The sequence below is a fragment of the Drosophila mauritiana genome, chromosome 2R (assembly GCF_004382145.1).
Source record: "Drosophila mauritiana strain mau12 chromosome 2R, ASM438214v1, whole genome shotgun sequence".
Taxonomy (NCBI): domain Eukaryota; kingdom Metazoa; phylum Arthropoda; class Insecta; order Diptera; family Drosophilidae; genus Drosophila; species Drosophila mauritiana.
The window spans coordinates 19,857,898-19,879,608 of NC_046668.1; the positions used below are offsets into that span (position 1 = coordinate 19,857,898).

Below are 21,711 nucleotides of genomic sequence, written 5' to 3' on the forward strand. Positions count from 1 at the left end.
TTAAGACGGTAAATCACGGGGGATCCAACATCATGGTATGGGCGTGCTTTTCATACTATGGAGTAGATCCGATTCATATGATTCAAGGCATCATGGATCAGCACATTTACACAGATATCCCGGAAAATGTGATGGCGACATATGCCGAGGATGAAATGCCGTTTTTTTTGGACATTTCAACAGGATAACGACCCAAAACACACGAGGAAGAAGGCTCGAAAGTGGTTTGAGCAGAAATCGATCCGAGGAATGAAATGGCCTGCTCAGTCACCCGACTTGAATCCAATCGAAAAACTTTGTGCGGACGTGAAAAAAAGGTTTCTGAAGCCAAACCCAACCATAACGAGGAACTTTGGATTCATGGGGGATCGAGGATCAAGGATTCATGGAGCAAAATTCCTCAAAAACGGTACCAGGGCTTGGTGGACTCCATGCCAAGAGGATGCGCAGCTGTCATTGCCTACAATGGTCACGCAACCAAATATTAAGATTTTTTAAACATAGTTCTTAAGATATAATCCATTTGTTGAACTCTTATTTTATTTTTTTAGTTAGTTTTAGCAAAATACGATAAACAGTGCTATTTTTGTTACCGCCTAAATTTGGAGGTTTTTTTTTGTTTTACCAATTATTTTTAAAATATCCATTATATCTGTTACCAATTTTATTATTTCGATTGAAAATCATTGTAGTATTTAAGATTAGTGGAAAAAATGATGAAAAAATGTCAGAAAATAGAGAAACGCTGGGGCAAACACGAAATGTGCTTTTGGTGCTATTATTGTTACCGCAACTGTACATATATACTTCAAGCTCAGCCTGTAGTACTATTACATCTTAAAAATACCCAAAAAATGTATTATGCAAATGTTTTAAGCGTAGGTTTTCAAAACATTATTGCTACCAAAACTGCTACTGAAAGCCAAATTAGGAGTTATTACAGGAGTTATTACATTAAATATGATTTTTCCGTTTATATTTTATTTACAGCTAGTTCTCTTTGACGCTACAAATGTAAGAGGTATTTGATTTTAGCGTTTGAAGTATACCTTTGGGAGACTTGCGCCAACGACCACAATTTCTATACAAATTGTATCAACTTTTGGAAAATTCAGAATTTTAGAAAATCAACAAATACAGTAATTGGTTCGAGTCTGTACTAAGCTCGTGGTGAGGTATGTGTAAGGTGGTGCACTTTTTTTACGCTAGGTTGCGCTAAGAACGACTGTGTAAGATGTCAAAATTACATATAGCGTTCAAGCAAACGGTGTTGAGTAAAATGTAGAAATTACAAACAAACGGTAGGTGTCGCTGAAAATGAAGCGAAATGGAGCGAAGTTCTTCAAAAGACCGTCAGCTGTCGCTTTGGTCTTTTTAAAACCCCCGCTTAAAAATGATATTGCGAACAAAATTTTTTGGTTTATTTCACTTTAATTTTTTGCCGAGAATGGTGAGAAGTGCTCAAAGCCGCCATGATCCAATCGATATGTTCCATCACGTTTGTGAAAACACTGGGACTGAGGCACTCTGCGTTGCCATAGCTAACAATTCCGACCTGAACGAAGACCACTCGACCGTTGAGCCGAATGGCGTGGCCCATGGGTCCTCCGGAGTCGCCGCTGCACGATACTCCGGACTCGTGACTCACGCAGATCTGATCCCTACGACGGTCAACCCAGTATGTATCGCTGCACACATTCCAATTCACTCGGATTACCCGAATGGACTTGAGGATGTGGTTTGCAGTTTCAGATGGGCTGCGGCCCCAGCCAGTGGCTACCAGCCTGTGGAGTCTCTCGATCTTGGGCTGAAGTGTCGTATTTGTGATCAGGCAAATGGGCTTGATGTGAACTATGGGAGGAAGAAACTTTTGAATTGCTATCTATACATGTGTGCCATCTTTATATCTTGAACCTTTATACTCCACTGACTTGGCCAGCCGGAGAAGTCCAATGTCGTGGATCTTATTCGTTCTGGAGTAGCCCCCATGCCTGAAGGCCAGGTCTATTTCAAAATCCTCTGAAGGTGGCAAGCAATCGGAGCCGTTGCAGTCGATACTAGTTAAGCTATTAAACTCGCCCAGTCGCACAGTCCTATGAACAGACTCAATTTCAGCTGAGTTAGTAGCGATTCACATAATACCTACAAGTTTTCATCCTCGCGTATGCAATGTGCTGCTGTCAGGACGAATCCTTTCGGAAAATGGGTGGTAAGCTACAGATTACTTTCGTGTGGCGAATGCTTACGATGGTTTATAAGAGTTCCGCCACATACAATGTCGCCAGATTTGTGCAAGTAAGCCATCCAAGGACTCTCGGATATGTGCGCCTGGTGCTCCTCATTTTGGAGTGCCTCCAGTGACATATATCCGCAGTCGGGCTCCAGAAATTGGGCAGTTGCATGGGGATGCCATGGAAAAAGAAACGCCAACAGCAAAATCCAGTACATTGCATATGAAGCGAGCAGAACAAACTGAACCATACATATCAGTGGGTTCTGACTTCATGGCAGAGTAAACCTTATCATTCCTTCATATATATATGCACTTATGTATGTACAAGGTCTCAGAGATATGCGGTTTATTAAGGTTCAAAACATTTCATACATTCGTTAGATTCTTATTAATTTAGCTTGGTATGAAACTCGATCCAATTCGCAAAGTGATTGACGTTTGTGTAGACAGTGGGACCAAAGCAGTGGACCGCCCCATAACTGACCACCCCGAAGAGTATCACCCTTCTTTCCGACCCAAGCCGGACCCTCGCCGTTAGCGGTCCGCCCGAATCACCCTGGCAAGTGGAACCAGTGCTGCTGGCTACACAGATATGGGTGTTGTCCAGTTGCTTGCCAAAAACTTGGGCACAGTAGCTGAGATGGTGGTGCGTCAAGGATGCTTGCTGCAGGACGGGACTGTTTATGCGGGATTCCGTGCGTCCCCATCCGGTGGTGTTGAACCTAGACAGGTTTTTCAGTATATTCGACGACCAGGTGTAGTCTCCCATTAGCAAACAGATCGATCTAATGTTATCTGCATCGACAAATCTTTGTATTAAATGCGTATGTAGCGCTCCCCAGCTTACCTCCATACTGTACTGTCGTCTCTAGTCTGAGTAGAGCTATGTCATTCTTTCGGAAGTTGATGTAATGATTGGGCACAAAAGTTCTGGTCACATTGATTTCCTTGGGCCGTGGAATGCAGCCATAACTGGAGCAATCGAGGGCCTGATTCACGTCGTAATCACCCAAACGCACTGTCCTAAATCGAATGATTATTATCCAACTATCCAATTCGGATACTACGAAGCCACTTACAACTGACTTTTGGTTTCGCTTTTGCAGTGGGCAGCCGTCAGAACGTATCCTTAAAAGCTTCAGAAGGTATTCATGGTTCTTGAAAGAGCATTTTCCAACTAAATACATACGTGGCGTGATGAGCGATCCTCCGCATTTCATCATCCCGCGCTCGATGATTATCACCATCCAGGGATTGGACAACAAGTCCGCTGGTTTGCCATTGATCACACGATATAGTCCCGGCTCAGATCTGGCTGTAACGCACTGGGGATCCAGTAAATGTGGTTGGCCCTGTACCTTTAGGAAAACCAGGGCTATAAAAACAAGGAGCTGCACAGCTCCAGTTCCCATTATATTCATCTGTAATAAAGCTCGAACTGACTGAGAATTCATTCGCCAACGCCATTTATTAATGCATATCAGAGGAAAGCTTATCGTTATTTCACAGTCATTCGACGTATGTATAAATTCCTGGAATTATGCGATTGACTTGAGTTCTCGGGACCCGATTGCATTGAATTGGAGCATTTCTACAAACAAATTGCATTGAAAATGATTGCATTTATTGCAATACCGAAGTGGACAGTCCTACAAATCCTGCAAATCTTAAATGGGAGTGAACTTGTGCACAACTTCTCTAATCCAGCTTGTGTAATGTAAAACATTCGTGAATACGGTAGCTTCACGACATTTAGGAGCCCCATAGCTGATTATTCCGAACAAATAGGGGCGTTTCACTCCCGAAAAGGTAAGCTCCGCGCTCAACGGACCACCAGAATCGCCGGCGCACGTAAAGGATTGCGAATGGCCAGCACAGATGTGTGGCCAGCCTATTTCCCGGTCGAAGATTTGGACACAGTATCCGCGATACAGGTGGTACAAACTAGCTGTCTGAAGTGTTGTGCTCGTGTTTTCAGATTCCGTTTTGCCCCAGCCGGTCACATTAAACGTGCTAACATAGTTCAGAAATCGTCGCAATTTGTCCTCGTTCGAAGTTTTCAGCACACAGATCGGTCTTATTTGAACTGGAAAAGAGGAGTTATTAACTCTTTATAGATACGCATGAATTGTATGCTTACAATTATATCTTACGGGTTGGGCCAGCAGAAATAAGGCAATATCATAATTATGATATTCACCGTAGAACGGGTGCGAAAATATCCGCTCCACGTCGATTTCTGCGCCTAATGGTGAGCAATATTCGCTTGAACAGTCGTATCTGGGCGTATTGCCATTATATCCACCCAAACGCACTTTCCTTTTTGAGAAAAGATTTATACAAATTTGAACTGAAAAATGTTCGTAGTTACTTACAAACGGTATTGGCTTTCGCAATGCGCTGCTGTCAGAACAAATACTGGAAAACACACACATTAATTTCTCATCATCCTGCTAAGCTTATTTACGTACGTGAGCTTATCAGTGAGCCGCCACAGTAGTGATAGCCCCTTTGGAGTATCTGTACCATCCATGGATGCGACTGTATATCAGTATTATGACCTCCTAAAATTTGCCTGCGGACTCCAACTGGTGTTTGCACACAGTTCGGATCTAGCAAATCCTGGCCAAGCGACCCGTATGAACGAAGCGCGAGAATAAAGCAAACCACCAGCCATTTCATTTTGAACTCAATAAGGCAATGAGGCATAATCTGCACATTGCTTTAATACATTTCTTGCGAATCGTTATCATTAGGTGTTATACCCATTACTCGCAGAGTAAAAGGGTATACTAGATTCGTTGAAAAGTTTGCAACAGGTAGAAGGAAGCGTTTCCCACAAATCGCCCAAAACTCCCACGTCCACACTTATAGAAATTTGTTTAAAATTTGTTTCTCATTTTATTCTACAACATATATCTATAAGCCAGAAAAATTATGAAATTTTGCGTTGGCATTTCCACTAGCTGAGTAACGGGTATCGGATAGTCGGGCAGCTAGAATATAGCATTCTCTCTTGTTTTTTATTGACAAAAAGTTATTCATATGAGTATATGGGTATGGGGTTTTCCTTGTAATTAAATAAGTTTAATAATTCATTTTAATAAAAATCATCCGCTGGATTTTTACTGGATTCATTATGCAACCGTTATATTTTGTTTTTCAAAACGCTTCACCGCATTACATATTCCCTGCGCGGCGAACAGTATTTACGATCCAGTCCAAATGGGCCATTACGTTTGTAAAGACAGTGGCTTTGGAGCAGTCCTCATGTCCGAAGCTGGTGACTCCAAACTGGAACACAGTTTGGACATGGTCATAAGTTACGATGGCGGTCAGCGGACCACCGGAATCTCCATTGCAAGTGTTGGCATTAGCTCTTTCCGCGCAGATGTGATTGCGATTGATCTGCTGATGCGAATACTGCTTCGCGCACTCAGATCGGCGAAGGTTAAAGAGCGAGGTCTTCTGGAGTATCCGGCTAGACGGGCTCGATTCGGTTTGTCCCCAGCCGTAGGTTCTAAACTTGATAATGTGCTCATCAATGTTTTTAAAGAGCGGGTCCAGGAGCAAGCAAATCGGACTTATATTGTCTGAATAGTGCACTTGCTTGGCCAGTCTCAAAAGAGCCAAGTCGTGCTGGTTAAAGTCATAATCTGTGTGGGCAAACATGGCATCGACAGCGAACTCCTGTGCTTCAGCTTCTTGGTCGAGTGCGCCCAGGCGGACCTTTCTATTGAGATGGTTAAAAGTTGGATTTAATCCAAGGATGTGGCAGCATACTCACAGTTCCCCGTTTGCTATACAATGTGCTGCCGTCAGTACGAAGCCTGAAAAACAATAGCTCGTATTTTGCTTCACCTCACTCTGTTGATAACTTACGATTTGTGATTAGTGTGGCTCCGCAATGGAAACCCTTTTCCCCCATGACCATGGCCATCCATGGAGCGCTGGCTATTGGGGCGTCGTGACCTCCGTGAATTTTGAATTTGCGAATCGGAACAGCGCCACACGGATGCTCCAGAAAGCTGCCACTTACCGAGCCCAGCACAACTACTGAACTGCTGGACAAAAGTACGGCCAGTACAAAGATCTCAGTGTTTTTCATACCCCAGCTGTATAAACATACAGCTAATGGTTGAATAAAGTTCGCAACTGGGATGTTTCGCTTTTTATGAATTGGCTTATCGCCTCTCGGAGAGAAGAGAGCATACTGCTAGGTATCAGAATCAAGCTCTTGCTAAAGATCATACGAGCTTGCTTTGAATCATTTAATCAGAAATCAACTAAAATAAAACCAAGGCGTTTAATAGTTACTTCTTTTATCCGAGACCTAACAATCTTTAAGTCGCACGGCATTAATGATAAAGTTCATATGGTGCAAAACGTTCGTATAGACCCCCAGGGACCTACATTGTTCGTCTCCATAACTGACTATACCGAACTGAACGACTCGGGCCATACCATCAATTGTTATTTTAGCGGATATTGGGCCACCCGAATCGCCACTGCACGTGGATGAAGTGTAGTCCCAGGCACAGATGTGAGACCAATCCACTCGGGTTCCAAACTGTCTCGAGCAGTAGGAGCGATGCACTTGGGTAAGGGTTGTTGTCTTTAGGACTTGGCTAGGCACTCCCTGCTCTGTGTCGCCCCATCCAGTGGCAGTCAGAGTGGTAACGTAGTTTAAGAGATTGTAGTTGGTCAGCAGGCAGATTGGCTTTACGTAGTCTGTGGTGTATTGATTGATGTTTAGCTAATATCCTTCAGAAACTGGCGTCTAGCTTACCAGTGAATTCCACCTTGGTGGCCAGTCGGAACAGGGCTATGTCGTTTTGGGTGGCTTGCACATAAAGGGGGTGTTTTATATACGCATCGACCGCAATTTTAATGGCTTTCGGCATGCAGGCAGTAGTGGAACAATCCGTGTCGGTTGACCTGTCGAACTCGCCTAGGTATATGTCCCTTTAAAGAGGTGACAGGACTTCGATTATGGATTCTCCAATAAGTGGTGTTATACTCACGTGGGGTCATCAGATACGCAGTGCGCAGCACTAAGAACAAATCCTGAAAATCGTATTAATTAATTTTTTGCTGATAAAATTACTTATGGTTTTCCCATCGCCCTACTTACGGTTCGTGATGAGGGATCCACCGCACATAGTTCCGTTACCGTATACCAATGCCATCCATGGATTAGCAAACATATCAGCCGGCCGGCCATTGACAATCATGGGAACCGCATTACCATTGCCATAATTCGAAATCGAAACTCCGCAATTTGGTTCCAGGAATGACACAGGATATTGTCCATTTCCAAATGCAATCCCAGTGAGCAGGATAATCACAGCTGCGGCGATCTTCATCTCGAATCCCGTACTAAGAGATTGGCGGTCCAAAATTTGTGTTTTATACGAACGAGGCGATAAGGGGCCCAAAATGTAATTAACACAATATATTCGGCACGCGGTATTTCCATTCTAATTATCAATTTTAAATGGAATACTAAATGATGCACAATCTATTAAGAATTTTTGTTGGTTATAATTGCGAGGAATTTCGCTGGCGATCGAAAGAGGGGAAATGTGACCCCACAATTTCCAAGAATTCCCCCTATTTCTCCTCGCGTGTGTTGATGCTGAGCCACCGATTCTTCGGAGATTCGTATGCCCACGAAGAGAGGTAAGATCGGTTGGTGTGTGGGTTTGGCTCGCCAGCATCTCGTACTCCGATCTCTCTCTCCCGATTTCTCGCTGGCCAGGTTGAAGCTTTGGTAAGTGGTGCCAGAACCGGTTCCAGTTCGAAAATCCGACTGCACACAGTCAGAAAAACAGAGAAACCGAGAGGAGGGATATTAGCTACAAAAACAACGGCTGAACTAATCATTTTCATTTGAAATAAGCAAATGAGCCGCAATAAATGAATAGCATTGGAATTTGAATATTCGTATTGGAATGCTCGAACTTCGAACCCAGGCGAAAGACACGATACGATATTAATTTTCATCTAATTATGAGTGCTTTGTTTGGATTCAAAGTGTGTGACAAGCGGGCAAAATCCAGCGTTGGTTTTATAAATTGCGATTTTATGGCTTTGTTCTAAAGCGTTGCTCACGACCAAAAATGGTGCGATGTTGTCCAAACGGCATGTAATTGTTTGTATTTCTTGATTTTACTTTTCAAGAATAATATTCGTTTGATAGAAGTCAAAATCAATCATATTTCATGAAGAAAGGGTGAATCCCCCTTCTACCTTACACATATACCCATAGTTATGGACTTTCATGAGTGTAGCTGGGCATGGGCAGTAATACCCTAGCCATCACTAATCGGGAGTGGATCTGGATTTCTGGATTTATTGACCTTGCCGGGCCCGCTGCCAGTGGGGCGGCCTCTGGAGCTGCAGGAATCCTTACATCTCGGAATGCGGCTGTGGTCGACTGAGGCTGAGGACCGAGGACTGATGTGGCTGATGTTGCTGCTGTTGTTGCTGGTGTCAACATCGGCAACATCGAGCAGCAACAACACGTTCGTGGTCTTGACTTTGGGCTGAGGCTGCGACTGTGTCGCCGCACGTACAACAACCATCTTACATAGCCGCCGATTAGCCAAGGTAACAAACGAAGAACTGGCCCAGACCCGGCTCGGATCCAAAATGAGCTATCTCACTGCGCAAATCTTTCACTTCTTGGTCGCTCGCTTGTCGCTGGCTTTTAAGGGCCTTCCATGCCTGCAAGCCTGCCATTTATCGCAAATGCATTGTGGCAGGCCTCCCTACTCCACACCACTTTACTCCACTCCACTCCACTTCACTCCATTCCACTCCACTCTTCTCCACTCCACTCCGATCCATTCCTACTGAGCGCTCCATCTTGGCTGGCTCGGCTTTTGTTTCATGCTCCATGGCTAATGGCACGCAGGCTCCACAGGTTGCCGCTGTCGAGTGTTGTTGCAACATGCTGTTGTCGACGGGCGCCCTGCACTCCAAGGTCCAAAGGCAAAGGCCTACGTAGGCCCAGTCCACACACTGAGAGAAAAAAGATCATCGTTATCTGTGGGGTTTTCCACTGACTCGTATATTTCCCAAAACATTTCAACAATTAAATGTGATGTTTTTATTGGTTTTCTTATCAATTCTATTTTAGGTATTTATGCATAAGTTTATTAACAACATTTATTTTGGGTGATAATATGGGGGTTTTTCTGTGTGCAGCACACGTGTGCGTGGCTAAAACGTCCGTTTCTCAGTTTCTCGGCTCCTCTCCACGCTTATCGCCGCCCGATTCTCTCTCTTTCTCCGATTCTCCGGAGGTGGTGCTTCTGCTTATCTGACCGGAGTGGCATTGGCATTCACTTCGTGCTTTATGCCCGGATTAAATTTTAGCAAATCGAACCGATGCGCTAATTGAACTTGTTGGCAGCGTACGCTGCTAAAATGGCCGCACCACACAATGTAGCCAACATATACTCGACCATAATTTACATTTAGCGGCACAAGCCAAGCCACACATTGCAAATATTATGGGCGGCGGGACGACAGACTCGTCTTAAATATTTTTGGTGGGTATTTATAGGTTGGGCGGCAGTACTGGGGAATACTGGGGCCCTCGAAGTGCCGCAGATCGGAACGTAAATGGAGATGGGGATGGGGATTCGCCGAAAGCTCCCCAGCGACTTGGACGCTCATATTTCACACTTCACGACAAAGCGATTAAAGTCGCGCAAACAATCTGTTATTGGAGTTGTTGCAATTATGTTTACAAAGACATTAAAAGGAACGAAAAGCGAACGGCGAAATAAAAATACGAGGAACACAGTGCTAAGCTCAAAAAAAACTTGAAATCGGCCCAAGAGACGGCGAGGCACTCTCCGTATTTTGTATTTCTTATTTTACCCAGCATGTTGTTGTGTGTGTTTTTTTTTTTGAAACGTGAGTCGTGCACCAACACACAGCAGACGACTCTGCGACAATCAATAAAAAAAATCTGCTAAAAAACAAACCAGAAAACAAAAAACATAAACCTCTTTATGCTAAAACGATGAGATGAAGTCAAAGTTTCTGCGTATCTGCACGCCTGCCTTTTGCCATTTGGCTGGGGGTTAAAGTTGAGTTAAGAGCGCGCTCGATCTTATGACCAATTAGCCGGACTGAATATGAGGAATTGGAATCCGTGCTCCATGCTCCATGCTCTATGCCATCCCAGCCAAGTCAAATGTGCCGCATCATGTTGGGGACTCGGCAATTAGCTTTAATTCTAAGCAGCTTTTCACAGCCGTGTGACAAGTTGAATGCTGATGAAGCACAACCCCAGCCGGAGAATCTGATCGATCTATCATCTGTATCGATGGAATTCCAAGGCACAGGGCTATGACCATGCCAAAGGGCCAAATAAACAGGTAATCCAATTACGCGCCTTCAGGTGTTGGGGCTAGCACGCGCTTAAAGTTGGCCAAAATTAAGCTAATAGTTAAGGGCATGAATTGAAAAAGTTCCCATTTTATTCTGTTTAAATAGTTGGTTTTGCACATTTCAACGCTATTAAGGTTCTCTTTTGAATATGCTAATGGTTATTTAATCACCTCGGCTAATCACATTGTATTCTAAAAATATCTGTGAGTTTGTGTATTTTTAGACTAATACAGGTCCAGTCTTTGGTTCTTAAATATTTGTATAGCCATGCTAAGTTTGTATAGCTTTGTACGAAATACTTCTTGTTTTTAAGATCTCTAAGGAGTGAGGTCTTCATAGTATTCCCCTTAACATGCACTTTCATTATTTCCTCGCAAAAAATCGAATCCCAAGTCGATGTAATGCGCTATGTAAGTAAGTATGTGTGTACTTGTTTGTTCCATGTGCCAATGTGCAACACTCCATAATGCAACGAATTCGTTGCGCCCTATGGGCTGGAGCATCCCTCTCATCCCGCCGAGACACTTGAGCGCCTCCTGAGCCGATCTTTTGTTGCCCTTAATCTGCGTGGCACTTGAAAGTAACGCCTAGACGTCGACTCGCCAGACATCGATGGCGATGATCACGATGATTCCGATGATTCCAATGAGTCCGACAACCTGTAGAGCGGCCAGGAATCACTTCAAGGGCCTGGTTCTCGAGGCTTTCTTTTGAAATTGGTTAAACCAGAGGAGAGATCATAGACAGATGGAGTGCTGCACTGGAGTGGGGGAGTTAAAAAACATTTCTCTTCGCATGGCATTTTGTACGCTTGATCAAATGTTTATGAGTGTGGGTCGGGGCATCTCGGAATCTCAGAATCTCGGCATCTTACACCTCTCGAGCGGCGTTTACCTGTGGTTCGCAGTGGCGGAGTTGGTGGAGTGCCCTGAAGTGGTTTCAGAGCTCTGAGTTCTGAGATCGTTCTCAACTCGATGTTCGGCTGTCAGTTGCACGCTCTTCGATTTTGACAGATGATTCTGTACGGGTTGGGCAGTGGACCTTTGATTGAGGTCTTCTGGCTTGGGACAGACGGCTATTAATATGTTTGATTATGGCTGCAGAGCGGAGCATGGCGCTTTTACCCCATCGAAAATCTGTGGAAACGCTTTTCAATTTAAATGTACTTTCATGCTCTGAAACAAAGCGCCGAGCAAGACAATGCAACGCCTCTCGAGAGTCACAGCGTGGGATTCGAGATTCAAATGCAGAGCGAGGAGTTGGTTGCGCTTTTCCAAGTGCACCTTTTGTATTTCTGTTATGGCAACGTGAAAAGGTCAAAACGCTTCGGATTTACCTGCCGAAACAGTGTCCTTTTGGCCCGATCCCAGCCCGATCCCGCAGAGCACATGGCGCAGGCGTAAAAACCCCGATTTCTTGTGGGCTGGGAACAGGTGAAGAAGAGGCCACCGAGATCTCGGTCTCGGATCTGCCCTAACAATGTTGACAACGCTCGAACAGAAATCTTTTTGCCAAAAGACAATCCATGGCCCACGCAGGCTCGGCTAACAGACACAGATGCACACACACACACAGATACAGATACAATTGCCGAGATCTTTTGTGCTTATATGGCAGCATTGCCCACACACACCCATGTATATACAGCCAGGTGAGAGAGCGGCGATCGCTTTACCTGAGCGCTCTCGAATTCGCCGCAACAACAGAACCTCAAACAACAACAGCAGCAGTAAGAAATTGGGATATACACAAGATCTTACCTGGGAACGACCTGCAATCGATGCGAATCTTAAATGCCCTGCACAGCTGTCGGAGTTAAGATGCTGTCGGATAATCCCCGCATTGGTTTTTTGCTCTTGTCTTTGCTATTGGGCATCTTGGGGGAGGGGAAAATCAGGACATTGTTGCTCAAGTACTTGCCTTTGTTGGAAAACTCGTCTCTGCAGTTGAAAAGAACATTTCTGGCGCCTTAAGCCGAAATGCTACAATACATCCTACACTTTGCTATCTTAAAACTTAGGTTGTTACATATAAATGCTTCTCAAAACTCTTTTAAGTAATGCAAATGGTTCTTATCAATTCTGTTTTATCTTTTCATGGAAATCTTATAGAGTGTGTCCAATTTTTGTTTCATAAATCCCATGAGTATATTGTATATCGAGCAACGTATATTGTGCAAAAAGATTGTCCATATCCACTTTTCAAGCTTGGGATACTTAACCGCTCAGAACCATATGCTCTATGCTATAATTCTTAAGTTGTAGTTATGTTCTGCGAACTCTAGTTGATGTTTCCGTTCATTTGAGATGGCGCTAAATGCGATTCTTTAGGGCCACCGTTTAGCATTTTCCCATGATATGTAGAGCATTTGCTGGTCTGGGGGAGATTGCCCAATGTATCTGGCCGTATCGTTTCGTATTACGCTGACTTTTTAAAACGCTGCTGCTACGTTTACGATTACCTTTGGATTGTGGATGTAGATGGTCCGCTGGCAGTGCGAGTGGGAGCGCTGCACTGAGCGAGCGAGAGGGGGCGACAGCAGTGCGCAGCTGTGCTGTAGTTGTTGCTGTATCGCTGCTGGCTTTGCTTTTATTTTGACCTGATCTGAGCTCGAGATTTCGCCGCTCACCTTTATTTTTACCTGTGCGCGCTCTCTTCGCCGCTATGGAGAGTGGGAAACACGGCGAGAGAGTGAGAGAGAGAGAGGAAGCAGCGACTTTGGCTGCGCCTTTGGCCTCAGTCTCGAATACAACTTGTTGCTGCGCAGACGCGAATCGCTCAGTACGGACGTCTTGAGCTCGAATCCTCGGCCATATCTGTGCTCTCGATCGCAGCGTTTGCTAATTCGAAGATCGTGCTAATCGAAGTACCGAGAAATCGCAGTTCGCAAAACGCTCGCAAAAGCAAAGCCAAAAACGGGGTGTAAGCCAAGTGCCTTTGGCCTATACTAAGCGTATTTTTGTGAATTCCCTGCTAATTGGCAGCCGCGGCTGTGGCGGTTGTGGCTCAGTTCGAATGATGGCCAAGTGTGTGTGTTTTGTGCAAGTTAACGGCTGCGGGGGCAACACAACAATTGCTTAGGGCAATTAAAGCTGAAAGCTGAGAGCTGCGCCTGCGCACGCCTCTCTAACCTCAAAAATCGTTGGCGAACTCAAAAAAGAAGCTGAAAAATACATCTGAAAAATAACAAAAATTTTATACACATATATTTTGTACATACACATATATATATGAAAGCCTTCGGACGACTCTTGTGGCTCGTAATGTGAAACTGGTTCCTACACTCACACGCACACACACTCACTCACTGGCGCGTTCAAAAGACCCACTCGAAAACACACACACTCACTCGCGCGCACACACAGTGAAATGTAAACACCAATACAGTGGCAAATTGCAACGACAACAGCTTAAATTCAAAACAACAACAACAACAGCAGCAGCAGCAAACGCAGTGAAAGAGTCGAAATCAAATTTATGAAAAGCTGTATTTTGGCACGCAAAGCTGAGTGAGCAAAAAGCCGAAAGTAAACCGCAAGTTCAAGAAAAAGAAACGCACAAAAAATAACCCCTATGACGTCAGGGGTTATAGCTTGGAAGAGGGCTTGATTCATCCCACCAGTAACGCCCACAAAAAGCACCACCCACCAAACCACCCACCGCTCAGCCACAATGCTGCTGCGACGGCGCAACGGCCCCTGCCCCTTCCCACTGCTGCTCCTGCTCCTGGCCCACTGCATTTGCATTTGGCCCGCCTCGGCGGCCCGCGATCGCTACGCCCGCCAGAACAATCGCCAGCGCCACCAGGATATAGATCGCGATCGGGATCGAGATCGATTCCTGTACCGCAGCAGTTCGGCCCAAAATCGGCAGAGGGGCGGGGCCAACTTCGCCCTGGGACTGGGAGCCAACGGAGTCACCATTCCCACCAGTCTGGAGGACAAGAACAAGAACGAGTTCGTCAAGGGGAAAAGTAAGTGCAGCGCAAGGATCTATCCATCTTCCTCAAGCCGCCCATCATCTATCAAAATGTTTATGTAGATCATCTGTCTGACTGCCTGGCTGCCCATATATCAAAAGAGCCAGGTCGGCCCGAATTTGGCCACCGTATCAGTTGGTCTCCAGAGTTTCCACCGTTTTCAGGGGTTTTCAGTTTCGTGCCAGCGATATGCTGTCGTTTATCTTATCGCCGTGATGTTTTTTTATTTGTCCCCTGTACTGCACTTTAAATATAGCTACGTTTTCGGCTGCATTTCGTATTATTTGGTCTTATCGTTACCCTGGGAATATCAATTATCGAGGGGTAGCTGCAAAGTGTGCAATATTACAAATATTTTACTAAGCTCATCGATTAAAGAGCACTTGTATGTAGTAGTATTTTAAGTGATATAAGCTTACATAACATTTCTGTCTGGATTTTAATCCGGACTTTGAATGAGATTTCTCAATATCACGTATACGCCAGGGTATCCTCTAGTCCAGAGTGAATGCTCCCTGATTTTATACCTGCCCTTCGCGACGGTCTCACCTGCCCTGTGGCTCACCTCTTGACTTGGCGCTGGCTTAGTCAAAGAGTCTTGTGTGCACTATCGCCCCTGTTTCGAGTTACCCCCACACCTAGCCATCAGATATCACGGCAAACATACCAGAATACCAGAACGCACTGATTAGCCAAGCACTGAGCACTGTGCTGTGCATTTCGTAATGTCAAATGTACAAGGTAAAGCGTAGTTAGTTAGTGTTAAGTCCGCCCGACTGCCACTTTTCCCGCCGTCTGCGTGCCCTTTTCTGTGCATCAGCAGCAATTGCAATTGCAACAGCAAAAGCAAAAGCAACAGTGCAACTGCAACTAGCGACACAATTTCCAGCTAAAATGGCGACTCGATTTGTTGACTCTGCAGTTCTCGAGGTTTTCTTTGTGGGCTTTGTTTCTTACCCGTTGGGAAATAAATTAATACACGAAAATTGTATTCGCATATTGGAAGTTTCGGCTGCTTGGCTGGCTGTCTGTTTGGGTAACCATTTGGCCACAATTTAATGAACACCGTGGCGTATCTGGCGGTATCTGTTTGCACAGTACTTTGAGGCAAATGTTTGTATTTGGCGGGCAAACAGAAAAGTAAAAATTAAATGGGAGGCGAATAAAAGCGGGCCGTCGATACCAAGTACTCAGTGATCTTGTAGCTGCAAATTAATAACTGAATGTGCGCATTGTGCGCCAGCAACTGTGCAAATATTGATAGGAAAACGAAAACTTTGGCTACGCAGTCTATGCTAATGGGAGACCACCACCGCATAGCCGGATATGTGGATATATGTGTATATATGTATGTATGGCTAGATAAGCGAGTTATGAAACCGATAAAGATGCCAGAGTCCTTACGGCGATAATCAGCCAGCGATATTACCCTTTTTTTCGCACAGACGATCGCTGCTGTCACAATGCCCTTTTCGCAGAAATTGTTCGAGTTATTTGCTCTGGCTTACTGTTTCGCTTTTTTCTTTATGACCATAAATAAGCACAGCTGCGGCATGTATGCAAATAAATGCTAGAGAAAAGCCTGCACGTGCATTCGAATCGAAACCGTTAAAAAATCGTAAGGGGTTGGCAAACTCAAACAACTGGCAATTGTTGTTGAAGTCTTTATAGTTCAAAACGCTACACTCGCTTGCAAAAAAATCACCCTTTAATTGTTCATTCGGGCAAAATTGTAGTAAAATCAATAACAAGTTCCCTAGAATTTTACTTTGACGTATTTTATTTCCAGTTAATCATACTGAACGTCAAGTGGATTAACTAAAAGTAGTTAGTTAGTGGTACCATTTTGAAAGGACTTCTCTTATGCCTTTATAGTTTCCTGTAAATAGTTAACCATTTGGACCCAGAACCATAGCCACCCACCTCCCAGCACATAGATACACACACTCAATGCAACACAGCAGGTATGAGTGTGCGTGCTAGCGCTGGAAAAACCACATTCCATAGTGCGCTTTGCTGCGACGGCATCGTGAGTCCAAGTCCGAGTTCGAGTCCGATTCCAACCAGCATCCCAATCCGAGCCCCCTGAAAATCCCCCATTTTGGAGCTAATTACGGCGACAGGCACGCGCTGACTTTTGCCTAAGTGTGCGTTGTGTGTATCTGTGTGCGCTTTGCATTTTTCTACGATATTTCTGATTAAGCCATCATATCAAAGAAATAATGGCCAAATTGAACTGCGAAATGGCCAGAGCTTGGCTTTCAGCCAATGCTGAACTTTGATGCCTGGTCTGCTGCAGTTGCTGATGCATTAGCGTTGCATTTACTTTTAGCCGTTCAACTACTTCCAGTAATTTTGAGCCCGAGTCGAAATACTGGTTTTCTAAAACCCACACAGATACACTCACACACACACACACCAGCGAGAGTGGAGAGCAACTGAGCGGTGAAGCAAGAGCATCTTGGGCTGCTGCGATTGCGCAGTCTGTCGCTCACTTGTTGATTGTTTCAATAGAGCTATGCTCTCTGCGCATATTTGTTTGGTTTTCCTGGACCCAAAGGCACTTCGCCTAGGATACACGGCAGCATGCCACATTTTCTTTCTGTGCTGACAGTTGTGAACTTTTGACTGCAGTTCGCTTGACTTTCTGCCTCCGCCTTTTTCTTTGCCTCTTTTTTTTCCGCATGTGGGCGTTCGATTTCGAAAACCAGAGTTAAAAGCCGAGGCTGTCGGTCCTCTGCCCACGAATTGCTGCTGTGGAGATCGCCTCGCAGACCTCTCCCCGATTTTCTTTTCCGTCTCGCTCTTCAGCCGTTCTATGCCTAAAAATAGTGGCGAATGCGAAAATTCAAAGCCGGGCAGCAGACCAAAAATGGCGCCAGGGCGTGCTCATTAAGCCAAGTCCAAAGCCAAAGCAGCAGCAAAGCTGCAGCTCAGCCCAGTTGGGGATTTTTGCTGATTGGGGGGAGCTTGGAGACTCAGATGTTGGGGTGGGGATGGGGGCTACAGAACAAAGAGTACTGGCAACAGCGAAAACAATAAGCTTATCTAATCCAGGCATTGCTGTTTTGCTGTTGCTCTTGCTGTCGTGCCTCACGACCTGCGCCCAATTGTTGTTCGAAACAAAATGAACGCGCTTCGAACACGAAAACCCGAAAGCAGAAGATGCTGATCATGGCGATGAGGATCGAGGATCACGGGGAGGGTCGCCGCTAAGGAAAACCAGCCAGATGAGCCGCCACAAGGCATCACCATCACCATCATCTCCAGCCAAGAGGCTGCTGCCTTTTTGTGCCCCTTGTTGCTGCATCTTCGCTTCGTGGCCGTTGCCTGATTTGCCTTTGTTCAGGCACTGAGAGAAATGCGCGGGGTCCTCAAAAAATATTTTAAAATATAGCGTGTATTATTGGTTATCTTTTGTAGGTTATGAGATTTGTTCAAACAATTTTTTCAATAGCTTATTTTCTAATTCTATGTACATTACATTTTAATGGTTAATGCCTGCGTATTTAGAGGGGCTAATTTCTGGCAGTGCCCTTTTTTCTTAGCGAGGACAGTCGATTGTCGGAGCTTTGTTGTTGCCACGACGAGTGCTGGCTGCAAATTTGTTATGCCAAGCCAAACTGAAGATGCGCCTGCGCTTGAAGCGTTTTCTGGCGAAGATTTCCTGGCCCCTGCTGCACGTTCCCCCAGCCCTGCCCCTCGCAAGCCATCCCACCACCCGCTGCAGTTGCGCTTATTTGCCTTCGCCTTCGTGACGCCACGATGCGAGCTTAGAACAGCGCGGCAACAGCGGCCAACACGAAAGAAAGTTGCCGCAACAGCATTCTGCAAAGCAAAATAAAAATCTGGTGAAAAAAATCAGAAAAACTCGGAGAGAGGAAAATTGCAAAATCCGCGCACGTAAGCGTCGCACTGGAGACTCTGGCTGTGGCTTCGACTCCGATTCCGATCCAGTGGTAATCCCCTTCCCCTAATGAGCTGCGTGTTTTTAATGGCCGCACAAATGAATTTATTAAGCACTTTTACACAATTTCATTGTAAAATAGGCGCGTGCCGAGCCGCAGCGGACTGAAATTGTCGCAAAACAGTTATGAATTATTTATGACGGGCAGTGGGGCGGAGAAAAACATGGGGCGGGCACAGAGGTACCGATCGCATTGCAATTGCCAGCGGACGTTAATCTATGACACCTTGCGATCCGGCCAGCTGCATCTGCATATGGCGCCGGATCGAGACTTTCACCAGCGCCGCGGATCAGATCAATGTACTTGTTCATCAAATATCTCCAAACTCACAGATAGCCAGCGGCATTTAACGGACAGCAATAGCAATGCTCGATAATTTGATCGAATGGGGTAACCATTCGAGCTCATACAGATACACGGCTCCAAATATCAAACGCTGAGAAAACAAAGCCTCTCCTAATGCCCTTTTAAATCTTTTGTTATATTACAACAAAATCTAGACAATTCTTGTTCTTCGTGTTCTTGCGTTGCCCCGGGCGAGGGTACACAAAAATGTTGCCAGCCATCTGGGGTCTGGGTTTTGCTTTTGTTTTTGGTTTTGGTTTCGGTTTCGGGCCATGAGTTAAAAATCTTTTCCACGAAATGAAAACACAGATACAGATACAGGGAAGGGAAGGTAAAGAGCGCCGAGAGCGGTACGAACGTGAGCAGCAAAAACTGTTAAGTGCGCAGAACCGGCTGAGCGAGTCGGGTCTGTTGCAGCGATGAAATTGCTGGATAGGGGGATCGCGGGGCAGCGCGGGCAGCGAGGGGAGCATCGGGGAGCGGGATGGGACGTGGAGGACGTCAAGAACGCTTTGCGTCTAGGCCAGAATCGGTGGAAAACTTGGGGTCCAAAAGTCAAATTGCCGATGGAAAACCGAAAGAATCGATTATGCAGTCTCTTGGCTTTCTTCTACCATTTCCATCTTGGTGAAAAGGCAAACAGCGAGCACAGCAGCTGGAAACAAAAACAATATTTAGAAAGTCAGCGTGGTGGAGTCTGGAATGCGGTTGCCTATTAATCAGTACGTCAGATGATGATCACCGTCGTGATGATGGCCAGAGGGGCGTCGAAGGGCGAATGGAGTCGTGTGTGTTGATGGCTTGGCATACAAATCGATAAACAAATATAGCAAATACAGCGATTTTCCACTGTCTGCGTTAGCGCATCTGTATCTGTGTTGGTTGATTAATCTGAGCGCTGAAGTTCGTTGCCTAAGTCTTTTGTTTTAATGAGCACATCATGAATTATGACTTTGATTTGCGCTGCGCTGCGACCGCCAGACCGCCGAGTCGCAGTCGCAGAGTCGCCGGCGACTCATTAATGTTGCCACACTTAGCCTTAGCCTAAGGATTACAAATTAGCCTTTTTGTGGCTCGGCTGCTGAGGCGGCGGCGGGCGTGTCGCTGCCCGAGAAGAAAAATCACAAATGCCCAGCCATGCGCTCGGTTCGCAAGAAACCCGATGCTGATGTCGAAGCGTTTGCCTGGCAGGGAATCCACCGACGTCGCGTCGTGGCTTAAGTTTCAGGCCTCGAACATGAAAAACCTGGCTGATAAATTGTGCGCGATAAAGCCCAGGCGAGGAGTCTTGAGTCTTGAAAAGGGTTTCGTGATGTCGACTTCGTTCGGCATGAGAAATGAAGGCGACTGATGCTGCGACTGCTGCCCAGCGGCAACCTCCACCACAAAAAATAAAATAAAACAAACAAAAAGTAACAAAACAAAAAAAAAATAAAACGACCAGAAACAAAGCTTAAGAATTTGTACGAAAATTTTTGCGCTTCGATTGCTGGAGCCGCTTTTGATCAGTGTCCAGCGACAAAGTCGAGGTCCCAGTCGTGGCCTCACCTTCGTATCCCTCCTCCTCCTGCTCCTCCTCCTTCGTCATTGGCGGAATGCCAATGCATGGGACGCATATCTGGGGGCATTTAACTTTTTCTTCCCATCGCCACAGGAATTTCTCCGTTTCTGGCGACAGAAATATTTCTGTCTTTGGTTCGTTCCTCTTCATAATTATGGGATATTTGTTCGAAGGAAATCGATAAATTAGGGAAGGAGGAGCGGCCATTTTGTGGATAATTAGTTGGGTGCTCTGTGCTCCGTGGGCTGGGCCGGGGCATCCACCTCCACAATGTGGTGGTTGTCTAACTCCAACTCACCGCTGACACATGGCACACTTTCGCGGCCCACACGGAGTGGTGGCGACCAGCCCACGTAGCCCTTTTCATAAGAATCCCCATCATCTGTGCATATGAAATTGTATCTATCGGATGCAAATCAATGAAGTTATCGCCGAAGATGCTCGACTACGCGAGCGGCTAAAACAGGTCGCTGACTAATGATAAGAGGCCGTCTGGGATGAGGAGCGAGACTGCGTGGGCTGCTAATTATTAACAACGCCAACTGGCACTGAGAGTCTCGCGCCCACTGGTTTCGTCTCTGAGGTTTCTGCCTCATTTTATTGCTTCCGAGCAAACAAACAGCCGGGCAAAGCTATTTCCGTTTACGATCCAAAGCTCGAACCGAAATTAATTTCTCAAACTGCCCGAGCATAAGTCAACTTCAACACCTACCCGACCTGGTGGGCTGTGCATATAATTGGACAGTTTAGGGTCAACCGAAACAAAAGCCATTAGCCCGTATCAACACCCACAGTATTACAATATTACAACGATTTCCCTTTTGTCAACTCTCTTTGCAGTCTGCATAGGCACCAAATCCCGGCTCTCCGTGCCCTCCAACAAGGAACATCATTACCGGAACCTCAGAGATCGCTACACGAACTGCACGTACGTGGATGGCAACCTGGAGCTGACCTGGCTGCCCAACGAGAATTTGGACCTGAGCTTCCTGGACAACATTCGGGAGGTCACCGGCTACATTCTGATCAGTCATGTGGACGTCAAGAAAGTGGTGTTTCCAAAGTAGGTTTGCCTTAATTAAGAAGCTTTAAATTCTAATAAAACAAGTTTGAAGAAAATTCTTTGTATAACTTACTAATGAAGTCAAGTTAAAGCTACATTGTTAACTTAACTTTTAGGTTTTAATACCATGTTATTGGACTAGACCTAATATTG

General features: G+C 45.5%; 6 protein-coding genes across 7 annotated transcripts in view; 1 reads left to right on the forward strand and 5 right to left on the reverse strand.

The window, feature by feature from the left end:
* The window catches only part of LOC117136541 (epidermal growth factor receptor), a 39,857-nt gene that overhangs the window by 13,691 nt on the left and 4,455 nt on the right, over positions 1-21,711 (forward strand). Inside the window, exons 1-2 of one of the 2 annotated variants that reach the window (XM_033297492.1) lie at positions 13,376-14,615; positions 21,336-21,558. In XM_033297492.1, the coding sequence (XP_033153383.1) occupies positions 14,315-14,615; positions 21,336-21,558 (524 nt within the window). In that variant the 5' untranslated portion in view covers positions 13,376-14,314. Of the gene's footprint in view, positions 1-13,375; positions 14,616-21,335; positions 21,559-21,711 lie in introns of those variants that run through there. The other variant, XM_033297493.1, reaches the window with a different exon arrangement.
* LOC117136545 (serine protease grass) lies at positions 1,412-2,481 on the reverse strand. The gene is made up of 4 exons (XM_033297497.1): positions 2,247-2,481; positions 2,147-2,192; positions 1,915-2,093; positions 1,412-1,851 (listed from the first exon to the last, which is right to left on the reverse strand). The coding sequence occupies exons 1-4, from the start codon at positions 2,479-2,481 to the stop codon at positions 1,421-1,423; spliced, it is 891 nt and encodes a 296-aa protein (XP_033153388.1). The 3' UTR covers positions 1,412-1,420.
* Positions 2,552-3,702, reverse strand: LOC117136543 (serine protease grass). Its single transcript, XM_033297496.1, has 4 exons — positions 3,423-3,702; positions 3,313-3,361; positions 3,081-3,256; positions 2,552-3,028 (listed from the first exon to the last, which is right to left on the reverse strand). The coding sequence occupies exons 1-4, from the start codon at positions 3,685-3,687 to the stop codon at positions 2,622-2,624; spliced, it is 897 nt and encodes a 298-aa protein (XP_033153387.1). The 5' UTR covers positions 3,688-3,702; the 3' UTR covers positions 2,552-2,621.
* Positions 3,892-4,957, reverse strand: LOC117136546 (chymotrypsin-like protease CTRL-1). Its single transcript, XM_033297498.1, has 4 exons — positions 4,705-4,957; positions 4,609-4,651; positions 4,374-4,552; positions 3,892-4,319 (listed from the first exon to the last, which is right to left on the reverse strand). The coding sequence occupies exons 1-4, from the start codon at positions 4,940-4,942 to the stop codon at positions 3,901-3,903; spliced, it is 879 nt and encodes a 292-aa protein (XP_033153389.1). The 5' UTR covers positions 4,943-4,957; the 3' UTR covers positions 3,892-3,900.
* Positions 5,182-6,367, reverse strand: LOC117136548 (serine protease easter-like). The gene is made up of 3 exons (XM_033297501.1): positions 6,116-6,367; positions 6,021-6,063; positions 5,182-5,966 (listed from the first exon to the last, which is right to left on the reverse strand). Exons 1-3 carry the CDS (start codon positions 6,339-6,341, stop codon positions 5,414-5,416), a joined length of 822 nt encoding a protein of 273 aa, XP_033153392.1. The 5' UTR covers positions 6,342-6,367; the 3' UTR covers positions 5,182-5,413.
* On the reverse strand, positions 6,555-8,965 carry LOC117136547 (melanization protease 1-like). The gene is made up of 4 exons (XM_033297499.1): positions 7,368-8,965; positions 7,258-7,300; positions 7,023-7,198; positions 6,555-6,964 (listed from the first exon to the last, which is right to left on the reverse strand). Exons 1-4 carry the CDS (start codon positions 7,597-7,599, stop codon positions 6,567-6,569), a joined length of 849 nt encoding a protein of 282 aa, XP_033153390.1. The 5' UTR covers positions 7,600-8,965; the 3' UTR covers positions 6,555-6,566.

What these genes read in the sequence shown, in the direction of transcription:
- LOC117136545 (XM_033297497.1), bottom strand. Translation starts at nt 2,481, where the DNA reads ATGGTTCAGTTTGTTCTGCTCGCTTCATATGCAATGTACTGGATTTTG. An exon ending in CGGAACTCTTATAAACCATC is followed by an intron (nt 2,193 to 2,246) that starts GTAAGCATTCGC and finishes ATTTTCCGAAAG; the next exon opens with GATTCGTCCTGACAGCAGCA. An exon ending in ATACGCGAGGATGAAAACTT is followed by an intron (nt 2,094 to 2,146) that starts GTAGGTATTATG and finishes GTCTGTTCATAG; the next exon opens with GACTGTGCGACTGGGCGAGT.
- LOC117136547 (XM_033297499.1), bottom strand. Translation starts at nt 7,599, where the DNA reads ATGAAGATCGCCGCAGCTGTGATTATCCTGCTCACTGGGATTGCATTT. An exon ending in TGGATCCCTCATCACGAACC is followed by an intron (nt 7,301 to 7,367) that starts GTAAGTAGGGCG and finishes TACGATTTTCAG; the next exon opens with GATTTGTTCTTAGTGCTGCG. An exon ending in CACCAAGGTGGAATTCACTG is followed by an intron (nt 6,965 to 7,022) that starts GTAAGCTAGACG and finishes AATACACCACAG; the next exon opens with ACTACGTAAAGCCAATCTGC.
- LOC117136548 (XM_033297501.1), bottom strand. Translation starts at nt 6,341, where the DNA reads ATGAAAAACACTGAGATCTTTGTACTGGCCGTACTTTTGTCCAGCAGT. An exon ending in AGCCACACTAATCACAAATC is followed by an intron (nt 6,064 to 6,115) that starts GTAAGTTATCAA and finishes ATTGTTTTTCAG; the next exon opens with GCTTCGTACTGACGGCAGCA. An exon ending in TGTATAGCAAACGGGGAACT is followed by an intron (nt 5,967 to 6,020) that starts GTGAGTATGCTG and finishes CCATCTCAATAG; the next exon opens with AAAGGTCCGCCTGGGCGCAC.
- LOC117136546 (XM_033297498.1), bottom strand. Translation starts at nt 4,942, where the DNA reads ATGCCTCATTGCCTTATTGAGTTCAAAATGAAATGGCTGGTGGTTTGC. An exon ending in CGGCTCACTGATAAGCTCAC is followed by an intron (nt 4,652 to 4,704) that starts GTACGTAAATAA and finishes TGTGTTTTCCAG; the next exon opens with TATTTGTTCTGACAGCAGCG. An exon ending in CCAACCCGTAAGATATAATT is followed by an intron (nt 4,320 to 4,373) that starts GTAAGCATACAA and finishes CCTCTTTTCCAG; the next exon opens with TTCAAATAAGACCGATCTGT.
- LOC117136543 (XM_033297496.1), bottom strand. Translation starts at nt 3,687, where the DNA reads ATGAATTCTCAGTCAGTTCGAGCTTTATTACAGATGAATATAATGGGA. An exon ending in AGGATCGCTCATCACGCCAC is followed by an intron (nt 3,362 to 3,422) that starts GTATGTATTTAG and finishes GAAGCTTTTAAG; the next exon opens with GATACGTTCTGACGGCTGCC. An exon ending in AGCGAAACCAAAAGTCAGTT is followed by an intron (nt 3,257 to 3,312) that starts GTAAGTGGCTTC and finishes CATTCGATTTAG; the next exon opens with GACAGTGCGTTTGGGTGATT.